This window comes from Perna viridis, chromosome 2, assembly GCF_037379345.1.
Source record: "Perna viridis isolate PV_CMFRI_1.1 ecotype Kerala chromosome 2, ASM3737934v1, whole genome shotgun sequence".
NCBI classification, from domain to species: Eukaryota; Metazoa; Mollusca; class Bivalvia; order Mytilida; family Mytilidae; genus Perna; species Perna viridis.
In genome coordinates this window covers 37,265,679-37,289,293 of record NC_142446.1, presented here as the reverse complement: position 1 = coordinate 37,289,293, position 23,615 = coordinate 37,265,679, and the positions used below count along the sequence as shown (strand labels likewise).

Genomic DNA, 23,615 nt, shown 5'->3' with positions numbered 1-23,615 from the left:
ATCTGGGATTTTAGCTAGATCGTAGAGTCGAGTCAGATAAATGTTTGAAATAAGGAAAATAAATTGTATTGTTGTAGAACAACTTTTAACGCTGCATGGTGAAGCAACAAAGGAAAGCCAGGACCCTGTTTTATGTCTAACAAGGACAAATAATGACAAGTGTAGTTTCTGTGTTCAACAGAACTATTGTCCCTGGGAAGTAAGTATAAGGTGCCTAAGTATAACCTGGGACTAATTATATACAGCCAGATATTACCAAGGATTTTTATAATTATACTTTACACATAACAGGCGCTTGTGTTTCTGTGTATGTGGGGGAAATACTATCAGTAATAGACAGTATCAAACAGTGGTCGACTTAGGCATTGATAGTCAACCCCTGTTTGATAGTATTTCCCACACATAGACATAAACAAGCACCTGTGTTATACATGCAGTATATGGAATTATATATTTTACTTTTTGTAATTTTGAATACTTAGCATTATTTGAAAAAAATTTTAAAAAAGACTGCTCATCTACATCAACGGTATATTTAATCAGCTCACTCATCGACTTACCTACAAAGAGTAACATAATCAAAGGAAACAAGATTCTGGCGAAAAGTCGCAACAACAAAGGTACACTGTACTTCAGTGGTCCAAATAATAATGCTGTCTTGGGATGATAACTTTTATTCAGCTTGTTTGCCTCCCTGCTATGGAACACTGTTCTTGACTAATGTATATGCTTTTACGTTGTCGTTATATGCATATACTTTGACATTACTTGCTTATACTATGGCAAGCCAAAGTGGACAAAATCAATATTTTGTAATATTAGAAAATGAATTTCTAATATTACAAATCATTTTTTTAATATTAGAAAAGATTTTTTAATATCAGAAATTCAATTTGTAATATTAGAAATTCATTTTCTAATGTTACAAATTCCTGATTTATTAATATAATGAAATATCACACATTTTGTAATATTACAAATTGAATTTGTAATATTAGAAAATGAATTTGTAATATTATAAAAATCATTTTTAATATTAGAAAACACTTATTTTCTAATATTACAAATTCTTTTTCTAATATTAAAAATTCGTTGCAAATTGAATTTGTAATATTATAAAATGAATTTCTAATATTAAAAAATTGTCATTGAATACGACAAATCCATTTTCTAATTTTAGGAAATCAATTTTTAATATTCAAAAATAGTTTTTTAATATCAGAAATTCAATTGAATTTTTAATATTAAAAAATGATTTTTTAATATTAAAAAAGTGTTTTGTGATATAAGAAATCCAATTTGTAATATTAGAAAATAAGTTTGTAATATTAAAAAATCATTTTTTAATATTAGAAAATGCTCATTTTTGTCCACTTTGGCTTGCCATATTATACTGTACTTTAACATTTTATGCATATACTTTGACATTATATGCTTATACATGTACTTTGACATTACATTTTTGTATATGCTTGTACTTTGACACTTTATGCATATACTTCGTCTTTATGTGCATATATATTTCTTCATTGTGATACTTTATCAATATCAGGAGGTGGTTGAAATTATAGGAATTAAAAATGGCTGATTTCAAGTGGAAATGTCAAATGTTCTTCAAAGAATTAGTTTGAATCATGCAATACCTGTGTTTGAAAAGGACAAGTAACACCTGATAACTGCTTTCAAGACATGACCTTGGATCAGTAGGACTCAAAAACTCATCAGACATGATGAGACTTTGAGTGGAATGCATCAAGAATGTAAATAGTCCACCTTTGAAATCTGTAGATCAACAATATGACATTGACAAATTTACCTTTAAGACTTTGTTGGAGAGTGGGTTTAAAATATGATATTGTAAAGGTGTTGAAAGTGTTCATTGGAGGATGGCTTATTTCAATCTGTAGTAGAGAGACTTTTCTAATATAACAGTCATAAGTATAATCAGTGATTTCCCTCAGTGTGGGTAACAGATGCTTGGTGAAATGTTGAAAGAGAAAGGTGTTTAATTCCAGAGATGGCAATTGAGAGATTCTATTCATAGAATAGATTCCACTGGAATAGAACAAAGAAGAAAAGGTAGACTGCAAAGATGTGTCTATAATATAAATGCACCGAAGCACTCATGGCATATTGACAGCAACCCCAATTTGGTTTAATAGCGTTTCGTAACTCTGGGATAGATGGGTTTTGTTGAATGGTGATGCTTCTGCAGTGCCATGACAATAATACATCACAAACAGTATTGAATTTGTTTTTTTGACTGGAGTTGCCTCCTATGGCATACTAAAACGCATGGCAGTGAAAGCATGATAACTAGCCCAAGCACTCACAATCACTGGATTGAGACACTAGAGGAAAATAGTACAAATATTTAATAATTGACCTACTTGTGGAGGAGTGAGGTGCAAAGCATAGTCAGCCATGGGTTTCCAAGGATGATATTTCTAAAAGTACCTTTATAACCCACTATACATTGAGTTGCAAAAAAAAGTGAAAGGATTGATTACTTATGTAGCTTAGTAATGCATCAGATGACAGGAGCAGCTATAAAATGTATATTGGGTATAGTACCCCTTTCCCTCTGTTTACACAATGACATCATATGATAACTCAAAAATGCGTAAGGAAATTTTACTCTTTCTTTAGACATTGTATGCCTGAATGGAAGGAAGCAGACATTTCTTTTTTTAAATTGTTCATTGCAGGGTTGTCATTTACTTTAGCACATCTAGTTATGTAAATTCTAAATTTCTATATTTTTTTTTAATGATCTGAACCAGTTTAAAAACTACTGAGATCTCAGAGGTATACAATGTAGATCTCTTCCAAATTGTCAGAGTAAACCTATTCCAATTAAATGTTGATGATAACGAAAAAAGAGAATTGAAACTCAGTATTAGAACTGCTACATTGTATGTTGTGTACTGAATATATAAAATCTTTTATTTTCCAATGAAATCAGAAAAAGCAGCTGTCACTTGTTCAATGATCACCTGATTAAACAAACAGGTTTATTGGCTATTAGTTTTCAGGGTATTAAAATTTATAGGACTGCATTGAAAAAAAAAAGATTAGCAGGTTGACCTCAAATCTGTTAATGATTAATTTTTGCTACTGTTTAATGGAGGGGTCCAATTATCTTTTGTATAAAACCTATCCATTTAGTATAACTGCAGTAAAACATATTCTAAATTATCTTGTGCTCTTATGCCTAAATTTTATGAAATTAATACCAAAAGTTGCCACTGTGAATCTCAAACAAGATGGAAAATTACCAGTCACTGATAAATATTGTAAGAGTTTATAATCTCCCTTGTTGGAGCAGTACAAAAAAAAAAATAACTCCCTGCCTCTCTGTCATCAAAATATCTTGAAAACCAAGAATTAAGTTTGAATAACCTATTCAATATCTGAACTTCTATTCCAGAACAGTGCTTGTTAGACTACAGAGTTTAGCTGGAACTGGACACACAATTAATTGGCTGAGACCTAAACAGTTTAATGGCAAATTTGAGTTTGTGTACTTTGATCCATATGGTAAGTTTATTTCTACAAAAAACATGATCATGTTTTTCATGTATTGAGTTTGATTATGTTTGGTACCCTCCTTGATCCATAGTATAATGCTTAGTCAACGATGAACTGGAATATCATATGACTTAATTTATTTTTTAAGCACTGTTAGTGCAACCATTTTTAAAAGTGTAATTTCCATATTGTTTATTGCAGACATTTCAGAAATCAATACCAAGAGTGGATTCAGAAATGTATAAGTTGGAGGGGGTTCTAGGTTGTCATTTGTGTACAATTTAAGTAGCATTCCAGCTAAGAATCATACAAAAAGTTATTAATGGGTGAAAAATCTACATATTTTTATTTTTGATACTTTGTTTGAATTGCCATAGTAAACAGAAATTTATATTCAGTTTTTCATATAAATAGTGTTCTAAGGAAATAAAAATTATATAGAATGCACTGTATATTTCAAAATTAAGGGAGATAACTCTATGAATGACACTCAAAAAGGTGATTCATGCATGTCAAAAAAAACCTCACCAAATTCACTTTTATTTCTGATTAAAAAGGTGTTACAGACCACATACCTTTTTTAACTAGTTTTATTTGTTATTGGTTGTTTTAACTGTGCAAAAGATATGGTTCTTGATTTGGTTGATAATGTATGGTTTTCTAAAAAAAAATACAGATATAAATACAAAAAGTTACATAAAAATAGTATATGTGAACTGAAAGAGCATCATTTGCTTGATGGGGTTCTTTACACAATGAATCACCTTTATCATATTTTATATGGATTGGTACTTAAAGTCTATATGTTAAAGTTAAAAACCATCATGATGATATAAAGTTTGTATTTTTACAAGCATTAATGGTTTCTTTCCAAAATTGACAGATATGAATTGAACAAAACAGATGTCTTCTGGTTAATATCACCCAGGGATTGGAAAGGCAAGGGGCCATTAGCCATTAGCCTTTCTGGCTGGAAATGGCCCCTTCTTAAAAAAATATACAGTTTCTTAACCAATAGCCCCTTCAGATTGTAAATATCTTAGAACAATTTTGAAAAAGGCCCCTCTTCCAAATTTCCTTCCCAACCACTTATTATCAGGATAAAAATTATTTGAGAATCTGAGTATTTAATTAATAAAATATATATTGGTAATCAGAAATTCATTTTCAGAAGGAATATGAACAATTTTGGGACTATAGTTTATACACAAAAAGGGGGCTCAGGTGTGTCATGTTTGTTAGCCAAGCAGTTTCTTATTTACAGGGTTAAAAATACGGAAATACATGCTGGTAGCCCAGACCATATTTTTGTTTAATATTTTTTATATGTACAACAAAATTTTACTCAAAAGTTTGGTAGCCCAGCTCAAAATCTAGTTGCGATAGGCGACTGCTAATTTTTATCCTGTATTTATGAAAATTTACACACATGTAACACACATTTCAATTATAACTAAGCTTCTACAGTAAATGTTTAATTTAATTTGGTTTTGATTTTAAACCAAAAAGATCACATGCATCTACTTTCTTTTTTTTTTTTGGTACATGTAAACATTATATATATTTCACATTAAAGATAAGGGGACAAAGGAAATTATTTAACACTTGTTGAAATTTTGTCTTCTGTAGCGGCTACAACCTTCAATTTGATGACTTTTATATTTTGAGCACATAGTTTGGATATAACAGTTTCTGTCTTTCATGATTTTTTTTTCTGCAAAGTTTTATGTGTACATGTCACAGTCACTTGTTTCATATGAGTTTCAGATCAATACAATCCAACAAAAAACTGATAATATTCTTCTTTTCTGTTTCAGTGCAAAAAAATGTTCTGTATAGAGAGATAAAGAAAATAAAAACAATTAGAAAAATACCTAGGTTGTATAGCAAAAAGTGAGGGCATGATTAAAATCAATCATGCTGTGGATAAAGCAATGTTGAGTGGCAGGCACTGGACAAATGCAAATATGTATTAAGAAATAAGAGATACATAGTTCCATGTATATAGAGATGTCTGCATTATGTTTTAATAAAATCTTATCTTAAAATGGACATTTTGTTTTTGTGCAATTTAGTATATTGATTGATCTTTATAAAATTTTATAACAAGGTTCCACTACAAACGTTTTATGGTCATCATCATTAACTCATGGATTTACTTTGGTGTATACATCTGCACAATAAAAACTGATTTATTCTATGTGTCATAGTTTTCCTTTTCCTCTTTCATCTACCATTGACTTGACTTTTTATTAGCAATTTGGCGGGTGTTTCTAGAAAAACAGAATACACTTATCCTACTGGTGCATCTGATTAATGCTCTAAGTTTTTAGTGAAGTCAAAGTTGCTGATTTACTTTTGTTACTTTGTATGTATTATTTTGGTTATTTTATGATCTTTGTTGTGTTTGTCTGCTTTCCATGTCTGGTCTTTGTCCCTGGATTACATTCTTTTGATTTCCTTTAGAATCTTGGTTCCCTTGATTACTCTTCCAAGCCACAAAAGGAAGGTGGGTACTAATTTTTTGGGTTATGGTCCCAACAATTATAGAATTAAGGGCCTAAAAGGGGCAAAAAAGCATTTCATAGTATTTAACTATATAACAGTAAAAGCATATGGATGTCTATGATATTGTTCCACAATATTCTATACACCTTTATAGTCAGACTGGGACTGATTTTTCAGGTTAAGACTCAAACATTTTAGAAATTAGGGACCAAAAATGGAGGCCAGATGCAAGAATTGTCCTGTTGTCCAAAAAATAACTTAAATGTTAGTGAATGGATCTTTTTTTATATTGTATTACAAGGTGCCCAACCAACAAAAAAAGATTGGATTGTTTTGGCGGTTAAGACTTGAACCTTTGAAGAAATAGGGGCCAAAAAAGGGACCAAAAACAAGCATTTTCCTTATGTTTAGATAACAACTTGAGTATTATAAAAGTAAATGGATAACATTTAAATTTTATTACAAAGTTCAATACCCAAAGGTAGACTAGAATTGCTATTGGGGGTCATGACCTGAGCCAAGTAAGATGTTTTGTTTGTTTGTTTGTTTGTTGGGGTTTAACGTCCGAGCAGCAATATTTCAGCTATATTCAGACAATGAACATGAAATTGATGATAAAATGGAAATGAAATGATGATGAAATGAAAAAGGGATGGGACACATGGACAATGGGGTCAACAAATTTTGATTGCCACTGGAAGTAGGGAGAGGTGGGTAAGGTCAGGCAATTTAGCCTCCTGTGGCGGAGCCCTATGGTTCCTACTCCGAGAGAATACCACAGTAGAGTTCTTTAACGTGCGAGGAACGTGGCATCTTTCCCAACACGGTGCATCACTATGGTTTGCGGTCAGGTTGTCCGTATTATAGCCTGACAACCCCAGCATGTAACAAGCCAGGGGTACCCCATTCCACCACCTGGGGCACACATCCCAGTTGCTCTGTGGGCAGAGCGCCCTAGCCCCCGGGTAGGGTTCTGAGCACTATTTAGTCACCTTTTACGACAAGCTTAGTGCTGCTGCAGGCCTATTCTTTTAACTCCCGGACCTGCACGGGATGAGCCAAGTAAGAATAAGGGGCTACAATTTCTGGATGATAAATTTAGTTAAATAGAACAGATGGCTTTAAATTGTACCACAAGATGCCATACCACCAATAAAGGAAATTTAGGATTGATGATGGAGATTTTTGCTGGAACCATTGAGAAATAAGGGGCCAAAAAGTAGGCACTTTAATTTTGGTTAATAATCTTATCCTTTGGCCATGTCAAATGAATGAATTTCAATTAAGCTGTATCAAGTTTGAATGAAGTGTCCAGGGGTAGAAATTAACGCTGCAAACTAGTCTAGTGGCTTGCTGAAATTTCATGGCTGAGTGGATTGCATCTTATTTTGTGTCTGCAGCTTCTTTGTTAATTGTTTTGTGCCTTGCTTTTCATTACTTCTTTGAGGGGGATAACAGTATTGTTAAATATCCTGAGATAGTTGACAACAAATGGGAACAGATGTGGAGATATCTGGAAGGGGCAAATCAACGGGATTAGAAACAGAAATTAACTGATAAGGAGAGGCTGGAGGGCAATATGATCTATGATATGGACAAAGAAATGTAAATTCCAAACTTCATGGCAAAAATATGGTGATTGGCTGGAATATTGTACTGAAAACAACACAATGAAGTGTGCAGAATTTGCAACAACTGATATTGAAAGAAAGGCAGTTTTTGTAACAGGACTGCAAAACTTCAAACTAGATTCACTTATTCTAATCAAAATTCAAAGCTGTATCAAGTTTGATTGGTGTGTGATAGTGTGTCCATACTGCCACAAATGTTCTGGTTTCAGCCTATGTGGTCATGTCATGCTGCACCCTGCAAAGCATTTAATTAGTTATTATTAGATAAAAAGTTTACCTTAATGACTGTTTTCCTTTATCTTTTACTTTTTTATCCTTAAAATTTAAAATTTGCAAAACTAAGATACTGTAGTAAATTTAGAGTTAATGCCCTTCTCCTAGTACATTTGTATAGTGACATGAAAAAGTGCAGTTTTGCATCAGACGAAAAAAATATGTTCTCAAGAAAACTGTCTCCTCTGTAACACTGAATCATTGTTGAATAATGAATATTTGATACATGCACAAGTCCTACAACATGAAAATTGGTGGTTTTATATTTAGAATTTTATAAATAGTTGATATGAATGTCCAGATATAAAACATAGTGCAACTACAAGGTCTTATGTAATAGTACTTATGCATGTACATGGGAACTCTGTCAGACCACTGCAGTATAGTCAGATTCAGATTTTACATTTTTTATTGAAAAACTACCCCATAACTTATAATACAAATTCTTTGAAAACTACATTGCAGCAATATTTGTGATATAATTCTATTGACTACAGCAAAAATAACTTGCAATTTGTGTATGCTTGTATTTGGATATCAAATTTCAAGTATGCCAAAGGAAATTAAAGAAAGTAAGTTGCAATTTTCCCCCAAAAAATAGGCCTGAAACTAGTGTTACAGTACCTGAACCGAGCTGTGCAACTAAATCTGCAATTCGTCATTAATCACCAATCAGTTTCCAATCAGCCATCGATCCTTCAAACTGATCCATCAAACTGGTGATTGCATCAGTTGACCACAGAGCAGCCAATATATTTTATAGATTCCATTGTTTCGATGGTCAATTTTTACAAATATTTACATATGCAATAGATTTAGACATCATTTAATTACTTTTATTTTACATTTGCATTATTGTCAACAAAATACAATATGTGACTTTGATATCTTAAATTTAAGGTATATGTAGATTTGATATGGTAGCATATTGGATTCCTTCCAATAAAAAACCTTAAATTTACATAAACCTATTATCCGACATTGTACATAATAAAACTGTGATCTGATCGGTCACCAGCTATTGACCCATCAGTAATCAATAAGTCAGCAGTCATCATGAGATTTTTGCTGGAACCATTGAGAATAAGGGGCCAAAAAGTAGGCACTTTAATTTTGGTTAAAATCTTATCCTGTGGCCATGTCAAATGTATGAATTTCAATAAAGCTGTATCAAGTTTGAATGAAGTTTTATTTCCCTGAGACTTGCACAGGTATTTGTTATAATTGTTTACCAGTCTGTATACTTTGTGTGAATTGTCAATTCTTTTGAGTTATTGAATATTTACACTGTAAAAAAAGAGTAGTTCTTCAAATGTTGCACCATATCTTGATACTTAATATCACTATATTTTAATTACTTTATTTTTTTCAGAATGGTTATTTCTGCTGACTTGAATGTCTGTATACATTTTAGGGAATATTCAACTTTATTTTTTTTAAAAAGAGGTACATATGTCATTCTTTGTCTTAATATAACTTGTATGATTTGCTTCATACTTCAATAGCAGCTTAATTGGTGTATCATTCAGGCTTGGATATGTTGTTTTGTTTTGTTATTTGTTTTGTTTGTTTGTTTGTTTTGTTTTTTTTGTAAGTTTTTTTGGGGTTTGTTTTTTGGTGGATAAAAGTTTACAACTGAAGTATATCAGCAACATTGAATTCAACGATCTGGCTCAGCATGTTGGATTAGTACAGAGCAGGCCTAATCAATTGGTCAATCAGACATACAATATATCTACCATAGGATGTTAAACCAAAACTAATGTTGTTGTTTATTGCTTTTAAATCTCTTTTTAGTAGAATCATGGAGAAAATATTCGTTTTGTGATCTACTTAAAGTGGTGATAAAGGTTTTTATCTATTTCTGAATTTAATGATGATATTGAAGGTGCAAACAAGGGTAAATCGTTTGACAAGACAGCACCACAAACACTATAACACGAGTAACAAAACATGAAACACAGAAAGTATCCACATGTTCATGCATTGATAGTTCTAGATCAGAACTATTGTTTTTTACAGTTTAGTGAGATTTCAGAGAAGTTCCATTCAGTGTGCCCAAAAGATTCCTTGCAATTGCATTTAATTTCATTGATATGACAGTAAAAAATACACCATGTAGTGAAGAAGGACTTATTTATATAGATGTAATGTGACAAAGTGGGGTTTGATGGTATATGTTGCCCCAAAGAAAACACAATTGTGAAATCACTTATAATTCACATATAGAAGGCATTGAAAAGATCTACAAAATAAGAACAAAGATACATACAAATATGCATACAAAATAAATCAATTATCAAAGATATGCAAATTAAAGAACATTATTGCAAATATTCAAACAATCAAGTTGCATTTTCATGTTCAAAACATATTGAACACTTGAATAGAACAGATCTTAACAATTAAACAGTTAAATGTAATACCCATAGTTAACTATAATAGCACACAAACTGACCACTAAAGTTTATTATAAGTACTCAATATAACGTGGCATCAAATTATTAACTGACTGAGATATTCAAAATAAATATAATAAAAAAAAGAGTAAAATAAAACTTTTTAATAGAAGAAACTTTAACTTGCAAATGCCAGTAAGTAAATGGAAAAAGGAACATCATAAATACTTTATCTGCTGGCTATACTGCTTTCAATTATATAAACATCTTGGCCTTCTAATTCCTCATTGAAATACTGTACAAAACTCCAAGCATTTATACCAAAATAAAATCCTACTCACAAGTGGAAAATTTAGGACAGCCATCCCCTAAGTTTATTTTAACCAATAACAGTCAGTGAGCAGATTTAATTTTTATATTATGTGCAGTAGATGCAACATGCAATGGAGCATATAGTAACTGTAGAGAAGAGATCAAGTCAAAAGAAGTGAAATATAATGAAAAATATAATTATTAAACTGATAAAATCCGCTTGTCTACAATAATAACCAGCAGAGTCAATTTTAGCAAAAAGCATGAAGATAAATTGTGACAAGGGGGATAACTCTATATTTATGTTGTTTTTTTTTCTTTTGGGTTTTTGGTCGAAGTTCAATGACTAGTTCCCTTTCAATTTGGAGTAAATGGTTACCAGATTCACGTTTTATTTATTCTCCACACGTGCATTTGTGAATTTCAAGTCTTTTTAAAACACAGGTACAATTTTATTTTAGATAAATGAACTAATTGAAATCCATAGAGAAAGAAAAGGAGCTGGAATCGTTTGTAGAAATGAGAGTAGTCGTAGTAGCTCCGGCTGAAAGTGAACACATACAATTACAAATTACAATGTACATGTCATGTATTATCTATATTTAACTCCTTGGATTCTGCAATAGCCTTATTTTAAATTTTTTAGAAAAAGTACAGTGGAATATAGATAGAAAGTTGAATGAAATTGTATGGTATATAGCCAGCCAACTTATTTAAAAAAATATAGTGCCAATTTCCTGAATCCTGTTGCTTCCCAGAACCGGCAGAAGCAATATAAAAAACACTTTTTGTTCTAAAAAAAACATGATTTATTTAAAATCTAGTCTGTATATACATGTACATGAACATGTATACCTTTCAGACAAAATAAACAGATTTTTATGCCAGGAGTGAATCACTCTTGGCTTGCATAATTGCAAGTACAAAATGTATTTGGGTTGAATTAGAGAGCTTATTACAAATCAAATTATATTATACTGGTGCATGTATTTGCTGGAGGTTTAAACCAAGAGTTAAATGTTCTAACAGTCATGCATATTGAAAAAATGAAATAACCTATTCCATAGGGTTATGCCATGAATGAATGAAATATTTTCAAACTGTCATGCCAACAAAGAAATCTTTTTTGAGAACATGAAGAAATATATTCCATGAATGATATGCATATGAATGAGTGAACTTTTAGTATTTAAAACAGGTATGAGAAAAATGCATATGCAACTCTTATTACACATGTAATTCTAATTCTATGGAATATTTAACATAGTTCCTCATGGAAACAGACATTTTGCACAAGTTTTTCCATAAATTTCATACATAACTGTTTTGTTATGCCACAAAAACACAGATAAAAACCTCCAGTATGCACAACATAAGTTTGGCAATGTCCTTTATCCAATTAGACTTGGGATGATTTGTCTGCAGGCCAAGTTTCTTCCATATGTTTAATGTCCATATATATTTAGCTTTAACTCTATTCTTTATAGAAAAAAAAATGTAACAATCCTTTTTTAGCCATAGGCCATGTGAGCTATTACCATCAATTAGCGTCCGTCATCATCATCCGTCGTTGTCTTCATTTACAATTTTTCAAATATTTTCTCCTCAGAAACTACGGAATAGCTTTGAATGAAACTTAGCATGATGGTTTTTTTAGGGTATCCTGCACAAAATGACTGGAGATTTTTTATCTGTCATAAAAAAAAAACAAAAATGGCTGTCTTTATTAAAAACATGGGGTCAGACAGCAGTTTTGCTCATATATCTCCAAAACTATTAAGTTTAACCAATACTGACATGGGTAAATGTGTTCAGCATGATGAGATCTATCTTTGGTTAAATTATGGTGAAAATCTGTTGACCGAATGCTATGTTGGAGTTCTTGCTCTTTTTGGACTTTTTTGCTGTTTTTTTATGTTATTACTTTAAAAAATCTCCTCGTATACAAAATCAATTAAAGCCGTGAGCTATTACCGTTACTTAGCGTCCGTCGTCATTATCCGTGGTTGTCTTTGTTTACAATTTTTCAAACATTTTCTCCTCTGAAACTAAGGAACAGATTTGGATGAAACTTGGCTTGATTGTTTCTTAGGGCATCCTGCACAAAATGACTGTTTGGATTTTTGATCAGTGAATAGATTTGGATGAAACTTAGTATGATTGTTTCTTAGGGTATCCTGCACAAAATGAATGTTTGAATTTTTGATCAGTGAAAAAACATGGCTGTCGTTACTAAAAATAGAACTAAGGGTCAGACAGCAGTTTTTCTCATATATCTCCAAAACTATTAAGTTTAACCAATACTGACATGGGTAAATGTGTTCAGCATGATGAGATCTATCTTTGGTTAAATTATGGTGAAAATCTGTTGACCGAATGCTATGTTGGAGTTCTTGCTCTTTTTGGACTTTTTTGCTGTTTTTTTATGTTATTACTTTAAAAAATCTCCTCGTATACAAAATTCAATTAAAGCCGTGAGCTATTACCGTTACTTAGCGTCCGTCGCCATTATCCGTGGTTGTCTTTGTTTACAATTTTTCAAACATTTTCTCCTCTGAAACTAAGGAACAGATTTGGATGAAACTTGGCTTGATTGTTTCTTAGGGCATCCTGCACAAAATGACTGTTTGGATTTTTGATCAGTGAATAGATTTGGATGAAACTTAGCATGATTGTTTCTTAGGGTATCCTGCACAAAATGAATGTTTGAATTTTTGATCAGTGAAAAAACATGGCTGTCGTTACTAAAAATAGAACTAAGGGTCAGACAGCAGTTGTTTGCATATATATATATATCTCCAAAACCATTAGATTTAACTAATTCTGATTTTGGGAAATAGTGTTCAGCATGACGAGATATATCCGTGGTTACTTTTTGGTGAAAACTCTTTGTAGAGTTATTGCCCATGTAAGGTGAAAAATGATGTTTTAGTAGTTTCAACTAACATCATGAATACTATAATAGATAAACAGAAACTTTCAATTGATGAAATGATCCTTATGATAAGTTATACTAAAGTCTTCTTTGAGTCCAAATTATTGGCAACTCCTTATTAGAGTTATTGCCCTTGAAAGGCAAAAAATTTATGCAGGCTTCTGGAGCCTCTGCAAATAACTCAAAAACCATCAAATTAAGCAAAATTCTATTGGAGGATAATATTGTTCACCATCAGGAGACAGACCTATGCTGAAATTTTCAAAATGATTTGTTGCCCAATGTAGGAGTATTTGCCCCTGGCACAGATTTTTTTGTAGTTTTTCCTGTGTACAACTTTGAAATTTTTCTCTCCTCTGAAACCATGGGAAAAAAATTATTGAAAGATGGCATAATTGTTTTTGAGAGTATCCTGCACAAACTCATCATTTAAAATTTTTCATTGGTTAAAAAATATGGCGGTCTTTTCTAAAAATGGAATATAGGAGTAAAAATGCTGTTTTTGCTATGTTTTCCTCAATTAAAGGAGAATAATGACGATGAAAGCTACTCATAAGATAAACATGATATTCTAAGTAGACTAGCAGTATGAATTTTTTTAAGTGGCCATTCTGAAAATGACTGCTATTTTGCAACCATTTTCACCAGTTGCTCAGAATCCAATAATTTTTTGTTTCATTAAGAAACATTGTGATCTAGATTGAATGGTGATGACATAAGTTTTGTTCTGGGTGGTCATTTTCCTGTAATTTTTATTCTTGATTGCTTTCAATGATATTTGGTTTATCTTGTAAACATGGTCTTCTGGTATGAATGGTAATGATCAAACTATTGTAAAGTCATGGTTTAACTTCATTTTATGTTCTTTTTCAGCAAATGTATACTGGGATAATGCACCCTCAGATCCAGTGGAATAACAGGACATAGGGAAAACTAATGATAAATAGAAAAATCTGATGTGAGTTAAATTGTCAAAATGGCAAGATTTATTTGCATGCTTATTTTGAAATACTTGTCAGTAATAATTGTTCTTGAAAGTATCACTTTATTATCATTCTTTATACAACTGCATGCTAATTTTGAGAGTAATTTATCATAACTTGAGTAATATTTGATATGCTTCTGAAGAAACATAAACTTCATACCCCAAATTCGTCTTGGAGCTACATGGTGTGACCAAGTCTTTGTTCTATGTTTCACTGATTTCTCATGAAATTGCAGGAGTTGGAGTGAATTTACATGCTGAAAACCATTTTTCCATCATTGTGTAAAATTGTTTTTTGACCCATAGTATAGGAAATCCTTAATTTTAATTTTTACAATTTAGGAAGCATGTTAATTGATGGATCTGTATGAAACCTCATCATTGGGTTGCATTGGCTTAAGTTTATTTCACCAAGGTTTGCTCAACCATTTAGAAACTATGGTTTAAAAGGGAAAAACCATTTTTATAAAGTTTGTATAAATTAAAAATTTCTTGGCCAATATTTATTAATATTAACGAGCACCGCAAAGCGGTGTGAGCTCTACCGTTATTACGTGTACTTTCTAAATTTCCCTTAAGGTTCCCCAATATACTGCTGAAAAAAATATCATGTCCTGGAAGTAACTAAAAGTGACTGTCCTTATGGAGAAAATTCATCATTTCCTTCAATCAAACAAATAAAAAAATCTAGGTTAAGATTACGTTTCATTAAAAATAGATTAACCTTTTCTGATAGTTTTCAAATCTTTTTCTAATTTGTTTTACTTATTTAAAGTAGTGAATGTTATGTTTATGGGAAACATACTTTGTATGTACATGTATCTCCGCTGTTCCACTGCTGCTGTTGTTGTTGTCAAGAACCTAACCTGCCTTGGAAAAAAACATAACTCTGATTGTAATATCAAAATCGAAGCATAGCTTTTCTAAGATAGGAAAGGAAATCATTTTTTTGTTTGGAATTTGCTGCTGTTGTCTGAATTCTGTTTACGTCACATGACATGTGTAAAATATTCCCACCATCCATGGAGAACTGTAATATTTCCGGTATCTGTACAGATTGATCTGACAGGCCAAAACTGGATGTTGCTAGAGATGCCTTTAAGGATAAAAAGTGTAAAGTATTTTGAAGTGCTATAAAGTTATTTACCATTTTGAGAACGAGGGGAAAGTGGAGTATGGGGTTGGAATTTTGGGGAAAAATTGTTCAAGTTATTCAATTATGGAAAAAAAAACTCCCCCATTAATTAACAAGACAGATTTTCAAGTAGAAATATTGATCTTGCTTGCTGGTTAAATAGAAATAAAAATATTGCACTTGCGAAGCAAAAATTTTCATCTTGGTCGATGTCCATCATTGTACGAGTCTTGCACAGACGGTACATGTATGATAAAGTTCACAGTGCTCGCTGATTTAGGCAATGCCTACTTCATATTACTGTTGTACTTCCACTCTCTATTAGAAATCTATGCTGTGACAGATATTAAATGACATGAATACATTGTTTCAGTTATTTTTAAAATTTATCATTGGAAAAATTTGAGAAATTGAGTAATGTTTTTTTTCATATTCAAATGTTTGATTGAGCAACTGTACTAACTAGTTCTCCACTGACTACTTGTTACTTGCATTTCATCTTTCTGAATATAATACATGTAGGTTATTTACGAAAATTTGCAGTATCACAAAATTCAATACCCTCAAAACATTGGGCTTCATTACTTGTATTCCTATTGATAAAACTTCTCAATTTTTGGTTTTATTTTATTGTTCTTTTTCAGCAAATGTATACTGGGATAATGCACCCTCAGATCCAGTGGAATAACAGGACATAGGGAAAACTAATGATGAATAGAAAAATCTGATGTGAGTTAAATTGTCAAAATGGCAAGATTTATTTGCATGCTTATTTTGAAATACTTGTCAGTAATAATTGTTCTTGAAAGTATCACTTTATTATCATTCTTTATACAACTGCATGCTAATTTTGAGAGTAATTTATCATAACTTGAGTAATATTTGATATGCTTCTGAAGAAACACAAACTTCATACCCCAAATTCGTCTTGGAGCTACATGGTGTGACCAAGTCTTTGTTCTATGTTTCACTGATTTCTCATGAAATTGCAGGAGTTGGAGTGAATTTACATGCTGAAAACCATTTTTCCATCATTGTGTAAAATACATGTAGGTTATTTACGAAAATTTGCAGTATCACAAAATTCAATACCCTCAAAACATTGGGCTTCATTACTTGTATTCCTATTGATAAAACTTCTCAATTTTTGGTTTGTCTTATTTTTTTGATATTTTTTGGTTTTTAGTACTTTTCATGTACAATTTGTTGTTGGATCTAGGTCTCCCTGTGTGCCTGGTTCTAATGCTGCTAATGAAAGGTTACTACTTGGAAATTTTTGTACAGCATACTAAATTTGCACTAATTTGTGTGATTGGTATTTTTGTATATTCTTTGACTTGACTTAAACAACTCTTGCCTGTCCAAAGAAATACCTTACCTTTGCACTTGGTTAATGCTCTCAGTTTTTGATTGAGTCTGGTTTGTTAATATACTCAAGTTTTCTGTGTATTTGGTTTTTTATTTGTTTGTTTGTTTGGTTTTTTTTTTGTATGTTATTTGTTATCATAGTCTTTGTTTTCCCTGCTTTGTCTTTGGCTAGAACATTCTAATTTCTGATTTGGCTTTTAGTGCCAATCAATATTAAGTTCAGACACTGCCAACAGTAGAGTTACAGAAAACCCCACTGAGCAAATGATACTTTATTCGCTGCACACACCATATTTTAACTTATCCTGGTAACTATAGCAAGATCTGTATTTTGGAAAAAACTCTATATTCTCCCCCCTCTTAAATCAACCAATCAAGAACAACAACTCTTACAATCTTTATAGGCTTTTTCTCAGATGCACAGCAACTGAATGACAAGCAAACTCTGCTTATATGTGGTGTTTCTGATATAGAATTATACATGAATTTGTTGGGTTTTCATTAGCACATATCAGGGGTCAAAATTAGCAATTGCCCAGTAGCCCATTTGAGCTAGGCTACCAAACGTTTGGGTAAAATACAGTTGAACATATAGAAAATATTAAACAAAAATATGATCTGGGCTACCAGCTTATACATGTATTCCCTAATTTTTACCCCTGCATATCACTTGCTGATGATAAATGTACATACATTTTGTAAATATACAAAGACTGCTTCTTAAATATGATTTACCTTAATCTTACTTTTAGAAAAAAAAAACTTAATTTGAAAACTAATTTTAATTCCATTAACCTTTACTTTGTACTTTCATTGCCACCTACTCTCAAGTAACAATATGAATGTTTTCACATGTTCACATGTCAATTTAAAAAATAGAAAATAAATCAATGTAATTATAAAAAAAAATGTAATTTGATAGATTATACTCATAACTTTTGTGGTAAGAGAAATATACAAATGTAGCACTAATGCTCAAGGGAATTTCTTTTTATATCTCTCATTTTATCTATTTCATGCGTTCATTTCATATTTCAAATGTCAGCTTTGTAAACTTATACCCAAAGAATTATCAGCTTCCTAATCCATATTTTACCACAAACCATTTATAAGCTTCCCACACATATATATCTATAGGGATTTTTGTTGCGTATCACCTTCTGAACACAGATACCACAGAGCTTTACAGTTATAAACAATAATCCTTCTATCATGATGAATTGCTAACCCTAGTTTATGTCAGACTAAAAATTTGTTTATATCTAAATGACAAAGCCACAGAATTCCCATCTGAATTCTATTGTTTTTTAGTTTGTTTAGGATTTTGAAGACTGATATAATTTCATTGTTATGATGGCAAAATGTGGGTCAAAAATTCTTATGGTTTATTGAGTCCATTTGTTATCAGCTTCTTAAGAAAACTTTGAAAAACTGGATTTTACAACATTTTTTTCACAATGAGTACAAAAGGATTATAAAGTCTTTTACACCTATAGAATGCAGAACTGATATTAAAAAAAAACCTTTTCCTGCTTACAAGTACATTGTATATAATTACTGCTGGAAATGATGTATGGAAGAATTTTGTACCCCAACTCAACAATTAGAATCAGCTTATCTGTCTGTCTGTCTGAATTTCACCACAATTATCTTGGCTCCCAATTGGTGGATTGATTTCAGAGTTTGTTTATGGCTTCATATAGATTCCTGTATGAGTGGGGTATGCCTACCGCAACAACACATGCAATTTCATATTTTAATACACAATTTTCCATCTACTGTTTTGTGTATATTAGTTTCCTCGTGATTCATTAAATGGCAATCTTCGATCCTGATTCTTTATTGATGGAAGTGAACTGCTCTGAATTTTTAAGTGGTATTATGCCTTATCCGTGTGTTTGTTGTTGTTATTATTCTACATGAGCTAAGTCAGTCCTCTGCATCCATTGTTTGTCATTAATTATGGTTTTTGATTTTTTTTATCTTCAACTTGAAAACTATTCATTAGATAGTTTAAACCATTAATTGCAGGTACCTGATCTGGGTCTTGTTAATGTTAGTATCATACTGATATAATAAATACAGCTGCTAGTACACTGTATTGGTTTAGTTCTCAAAGTAATCTTTCTATCAATATATATAACATGATATTTCAAAGACAAAGAATAGATGCTTTTGTCAATTCCAAATTAAGTTTATAAGACAAAAGTACAGACTCACAAAAAGGTTTTCGGTTTGTATAGTTTGAAAAAAAGAAGTCCTTAATCATGTCTACTTGTGTACTACATGAATGTTTTCTTTCTTCAAGTTATATAAATGCTTTCAATTTTGCCTTTATTTTCTTCATTTTCCTTCTTAATTTTACAGCAGCCACTAATTTTTATTTAAAGCCCTACATTTTTCAAATGTTGAACATTTCATAGGTGGACATGGAGTATGCCCCTTGCCCTAAAATAGGAAACAAATATTTTTAGCAGGATATCTTGTTTTTCTTTTTTTTTTTAAATCGGCCAAAAATGTTTGTGCCTTGCTTTGCTTTTCCCTTCATTTTTTCGATTCCTGGGTTTCACTTTGTTTAGGTACATATTCATCATTTTCTTTTAATTTCAAAAAGACTCCTTAAAGTGGCTGAAAAGAAATATCAGATTTTCTTCAGAATTTCGTTCTAAAATATGCCCTTATTTTTCATAAAATGTTGCTTGAAAGGCTGTTCATCTAATTTAACACATGTTAAGTTTACATGTAATGCACGCATATTTTCAATTTACTCATGTAAGATTTACATGTAATCCAAGCACATGTTAGATCCCTTTTTACTGCTGCACTAATAAGGATAGATTGTACCTTAAATATGTACTCACACCTTTCTTAATAAATCTTTTGGTACTGATTTTTCAAATTCTTGAAAATCTAATTTCAACCTAAACTGAAGAAAAAAATTGACATTAATTCCCATGATTTTATAGGCATTGCCCAAAATAAACATTTTGGACATAAATTTTCTATTTGAACATTAAGAATCCTGAGTCCTGTCTGACTTAAGGCTTTAAGATGTTATCGACTTTATTTTGTTGACGTAAGCACGGTAGCAATGAATTTGGTAAATAGGGAAATCTAATGTTATATGAAGGCATGTTATATCTCTGTCAATTAATGAAGCAGAAATTTATCTTACTCATTAGATGTAATGACTGCAGTTTAATATGAGAATTGGACAAGCACAAATTTGTCCAAAGACTGAAGATCATCTGAAGATAGATAATACCTTTTACACAGAGCATTTTTTTCAGTGATCTCACTCTATCATATGGACATATATATATATATTTTCAATTGACTACTAGTGTTTAAACTAATTAAACATAACGAGGACCCCGCCAAGAAAATTGGCAGCCGCCCAGTAGTGATCACTGGCCTTCGTCCATTACAAACTCATGTCCTGGCTGTAACTTTTTTGTCTTTCAATGTAGGCTTTTTATATTTGTGGGTAGTTCATCTAAAGACATGTGTGCTGTGTACACAAGTTAGTGGCCTATTACCTTGAACTTCAACCTCAAGGTCAAATACCTGGGTTTTTTTTGTCTTTTGATGTTGGATTTTGATATTTGGCATTTGGGTAGATCACCTAATGACAATATGTTGTGTACCATGGATAGTGGCCTGTGAACTTGAATTTTGACCTCAAGGTCAAATTCCTGTTTTTCTTTCAGTGTCAGGGCTGAAACTTTTTTTGTCTCTCATTGTGCTTTTGATATTTGGCATGTGGATAGATCACCTAGTGAGGATGTGTCCCATATCGTAAGTAGTGGCTTATGGCATTGACCTTTGACCTCAAAGTCAGATTCCTGTATTTTGAGTGACAACCTCTTGTCTGGACTGTGACTTTTTTGTCTTTTATTTGTACTTTTGAAATTTGATGTGTTTGTAGATCACCTTAAGACAATGTGTTGTGTACCATGGATAGTAGCCTATGACCTTGAACTTATACCTTAAAATATATGTGGCTTAATTGCCAAGGCAGGGCTCACAGAGATGGATTCCGTCTCAATTGTATTGAGTTTGTTCAAAATATTTAAAAAGAATTTTTAACATAAGAATTTGTTTGGTAAAATTGCAGATATGAACTGTAAAAAGCCCTTTTCAAATGGAAATAATTGGCAGGATAATGTTCTATAGAAATATAGGGAGTTTTAGTTTTTTTTTCAATATTACAAGAAAAAGATATTAGTGAACCCCAATTTTCTTTTTGAAATATGGAAGAATGTCAGTTGATAGTTCTTTATATAAATTTATAAGAAAACTTATCTACCAGTTGCATAATAGTATGTGAAATAGTGAAAATTCCCTTCAGAATTCATATATAATGTTGTAAAAATTCCTTTTTTAAGGCTCTGTTATCCCGAAATCAGGGTCCGTGACCTATGGAGCGTAACTTTGGAACGTCTCCATAGAATTTCACCAAACTTGGAAAGTTTAAGGCTTATTAGGTAAGGAAGACACCTATTGAATTTGAGGTCAGTAGCTTAAAGATCCAAGGTCACAAAGACTTAACAAAATATAAGTTCGCATTTTTCAATATTCCTTGAAATTTCACTTTTGTTGGTCAGCAGGGGACCTAGAGCACTTCTCTTGTTACATTATAATACTGAAATCTGTTCATTTAAGGTCATCTTTAAAAAAAACTAGGAATGGATTTATTTCATATTTGTTCTGTGGCTTTACATGGGCATACACATACATTGTAAGCTATTCTGGTTGCTTTCTGATATAAATTTCCTGTTTCATTCGATGAGATTGCCATATGAATGGAGGTATACCTAGCACAACAACCTGTGCAACTTCATGTTTTTGCTGGGAAAGTAGCTGTGTAATTGTCACAGCTTGAAATAATAAAGTTAAACTTAAAAAAAAAAACACTCTGATTGGGTGTTAGGGATATTGATTTAAAATGTGAATAGTAGAACACTTATGTCTGAGAATATTGAATAAGAAAATATTTTAATTTGATTAGTTAAATGATTTTCTTTCATGTTGATGACTTCCAGGGCACGTACAGGTATTAATAATGTGAAATTACATGGCTTGACACTGATACATGTACATATATCCATACATGTATCTAAGATTTTTTCTTAATTAGACAAATATTTGTACATGTAACACAACTTATACAGAAGACACATGTATACACTCTGATTCATACAAGACTTCTCATGAAAGGTAATTAATAAGTGTATTTTTGGAATGCCCAAAATATTATAAATTTTGATTTTCTGATAGGTTCTTAACACTTTTATTAAGCCTGCATCTTCTTCATCTTCTGATTTGTCATCAGTAATGTTAAGAAAGGAGTTAGTAAAAGTTTCAGTCCTGAACTTTTGTATAAAGCAGAATTTGATCAATTTTGATGGCAGGACAAGTATATATAGACAATAACAGTGTATTTACTTCAAATAAAAACGATATAGCTTAGAATCAGCATAAAATGCAAGGCTTTGCTGAGCTTTTTTTTTTCTGATTCGTGCTGAATTCGTACATTGTTTTTGTTTCTTGTCAATATACTTTTGTTGTCTATTTACTGCAACCCTAATTACTTTTTAAATCAAGATTAAATTTTATACAACTTGTTTATTATATTTCCTGCCCACTAATGCCCCCCTTCCCGGTTGGGGCCTTACGGTAAACATGCAATAGTAGGAAAGTAGGCAGAGCCAAAGTGTTATATACTGTCATATCATCAATAAATATACTGTCAATGCAATTTGGTTGCTCAAATAAAATGATTGCAATATAAAAAACTAGAAACTTTCAACCTGATGGCTGATTTCCTTTCATGTAAATACAAGTGAACATTTCAGTCTTAAATATTCTATGTACAATTTATCTTAAACTGAATCATTATCCTCAGCTTGTTGAATTCTGTCTCAGATATGTACTTATGATATAAATGAACACATAATCTGTATTGATCACTGGTCAGTTACTTTCGATTCTGTTAGCTCAGAAACTTACATTATCGTCAATTTTGGGGGTTCTTGAATCAATATTACGTTTTTGATGAAAATATTGTTTCAGCATCAACAGTTAGTGACGTTTCAATATTTTGTTAAGGTTATTTATTAGATTTACCCGATGAATGAAGATATTGGCTTAGTTTTACTGACTAAAAAATTATAATGGTGATTCTTCAGCAAAGGTTATCGAAGACAGTGACGTCAAATACTTTGTCAATTTTTCTTGTGATTGTCACTCCTCTCGTGATAATGACGTAAAGATAGATGTGATTGAATCATTAAAACATAATTGAATTCTTGTTTTTCATACATTTAACCAAAGGAAATGTTTAGTTTATCCCTTATGATAAAACATTAGTTATACAAGTAATACATTTCAGTTATACAATTAGTAGTCTGATCATCACGTTCTTAGAAATTAATTAAAGATCCCTTTGACGTAAGGAAGTGGGATAGATATTGCACTTTTTATACTTCTTCATTGAAGGGACTGGCTTAAACCAACGCTTTCCTTTTATAAAATA

At 31.6% G+C, this 23,615-nt stretch overlaps 2 protein-coding genes across 9 annotated transcripts in view; both read left to right on the top strand.

Moving 5' to 3' along the window:
- The first annotated feature begins 59 nt into the window (after positions 1-59).
- On the top strand, positions 60-5,583 carry LOC148624897 (uncharacterized). The gene is made up of 3 exons (XM_088568028.1): positions 60-199; positions 3,431-3,540; positions 5,349-5,583. Exons 1-3 carry the CDS (start codon positions 153-155, stop codon positions 5,426-5,428), a joined length of 237 nt encoding a protein of 78 aa, XP_088424154.1. The 5' UTR covers positions 60-152; the 3' UTR covers positions 5,429-5,583.
- A 5,389-nt stretch (positions 5,584-10,972) lies between these two features.
- Positions 10,973-23,615, top strand: part of LOC148624896 (protein dispatched homolog 1-like) — a 68,440-nt gene continuing 55,797 nt past the window's right edge. For 6 of the 8 annotated variants that reach the window (XM_088568006.1, XM_088568016.1, XM_088568014.1 and 3 more), the window contains exons 1-3: positions 10,973-11,098; positions 14,463-14,547; positions 16,354-16,438. The gene's annotated coding sequence lies outside the window, so the exon portion shown is untranslated. The remainder of the gene's footprint in view (positions 11,099-14,462; positions 14,548-16,353; positions 16,439-23,615) is intronic. The other 2 variants (XM_088568008.1, XM_088568005.1) reach the window with 1 other exon arrangement.

Coding starts and splice junctions, on each gene's coding strand:
- LOC148624897 (XM_088568028.1), top strand. CDS start 153: ATGACAAGTGTAGTTTCTGTGTTCAACAGAACTATTGTCCCTGGGAA. Junction 200..3,430: donor AGAACTATTGTCCCTGGGAA/GTAAGTATAAGG, acceptor CTTCTATTCCAG/AACAGTGCTTGTTAGACTAC. Junction 3,541..5,348: donor TGTGTACTTTGATCCATATG/GTAAGTTTATTT, acceptor TTTCTGTTTCAG/TGCAAAAAAATGTTCTGTAT.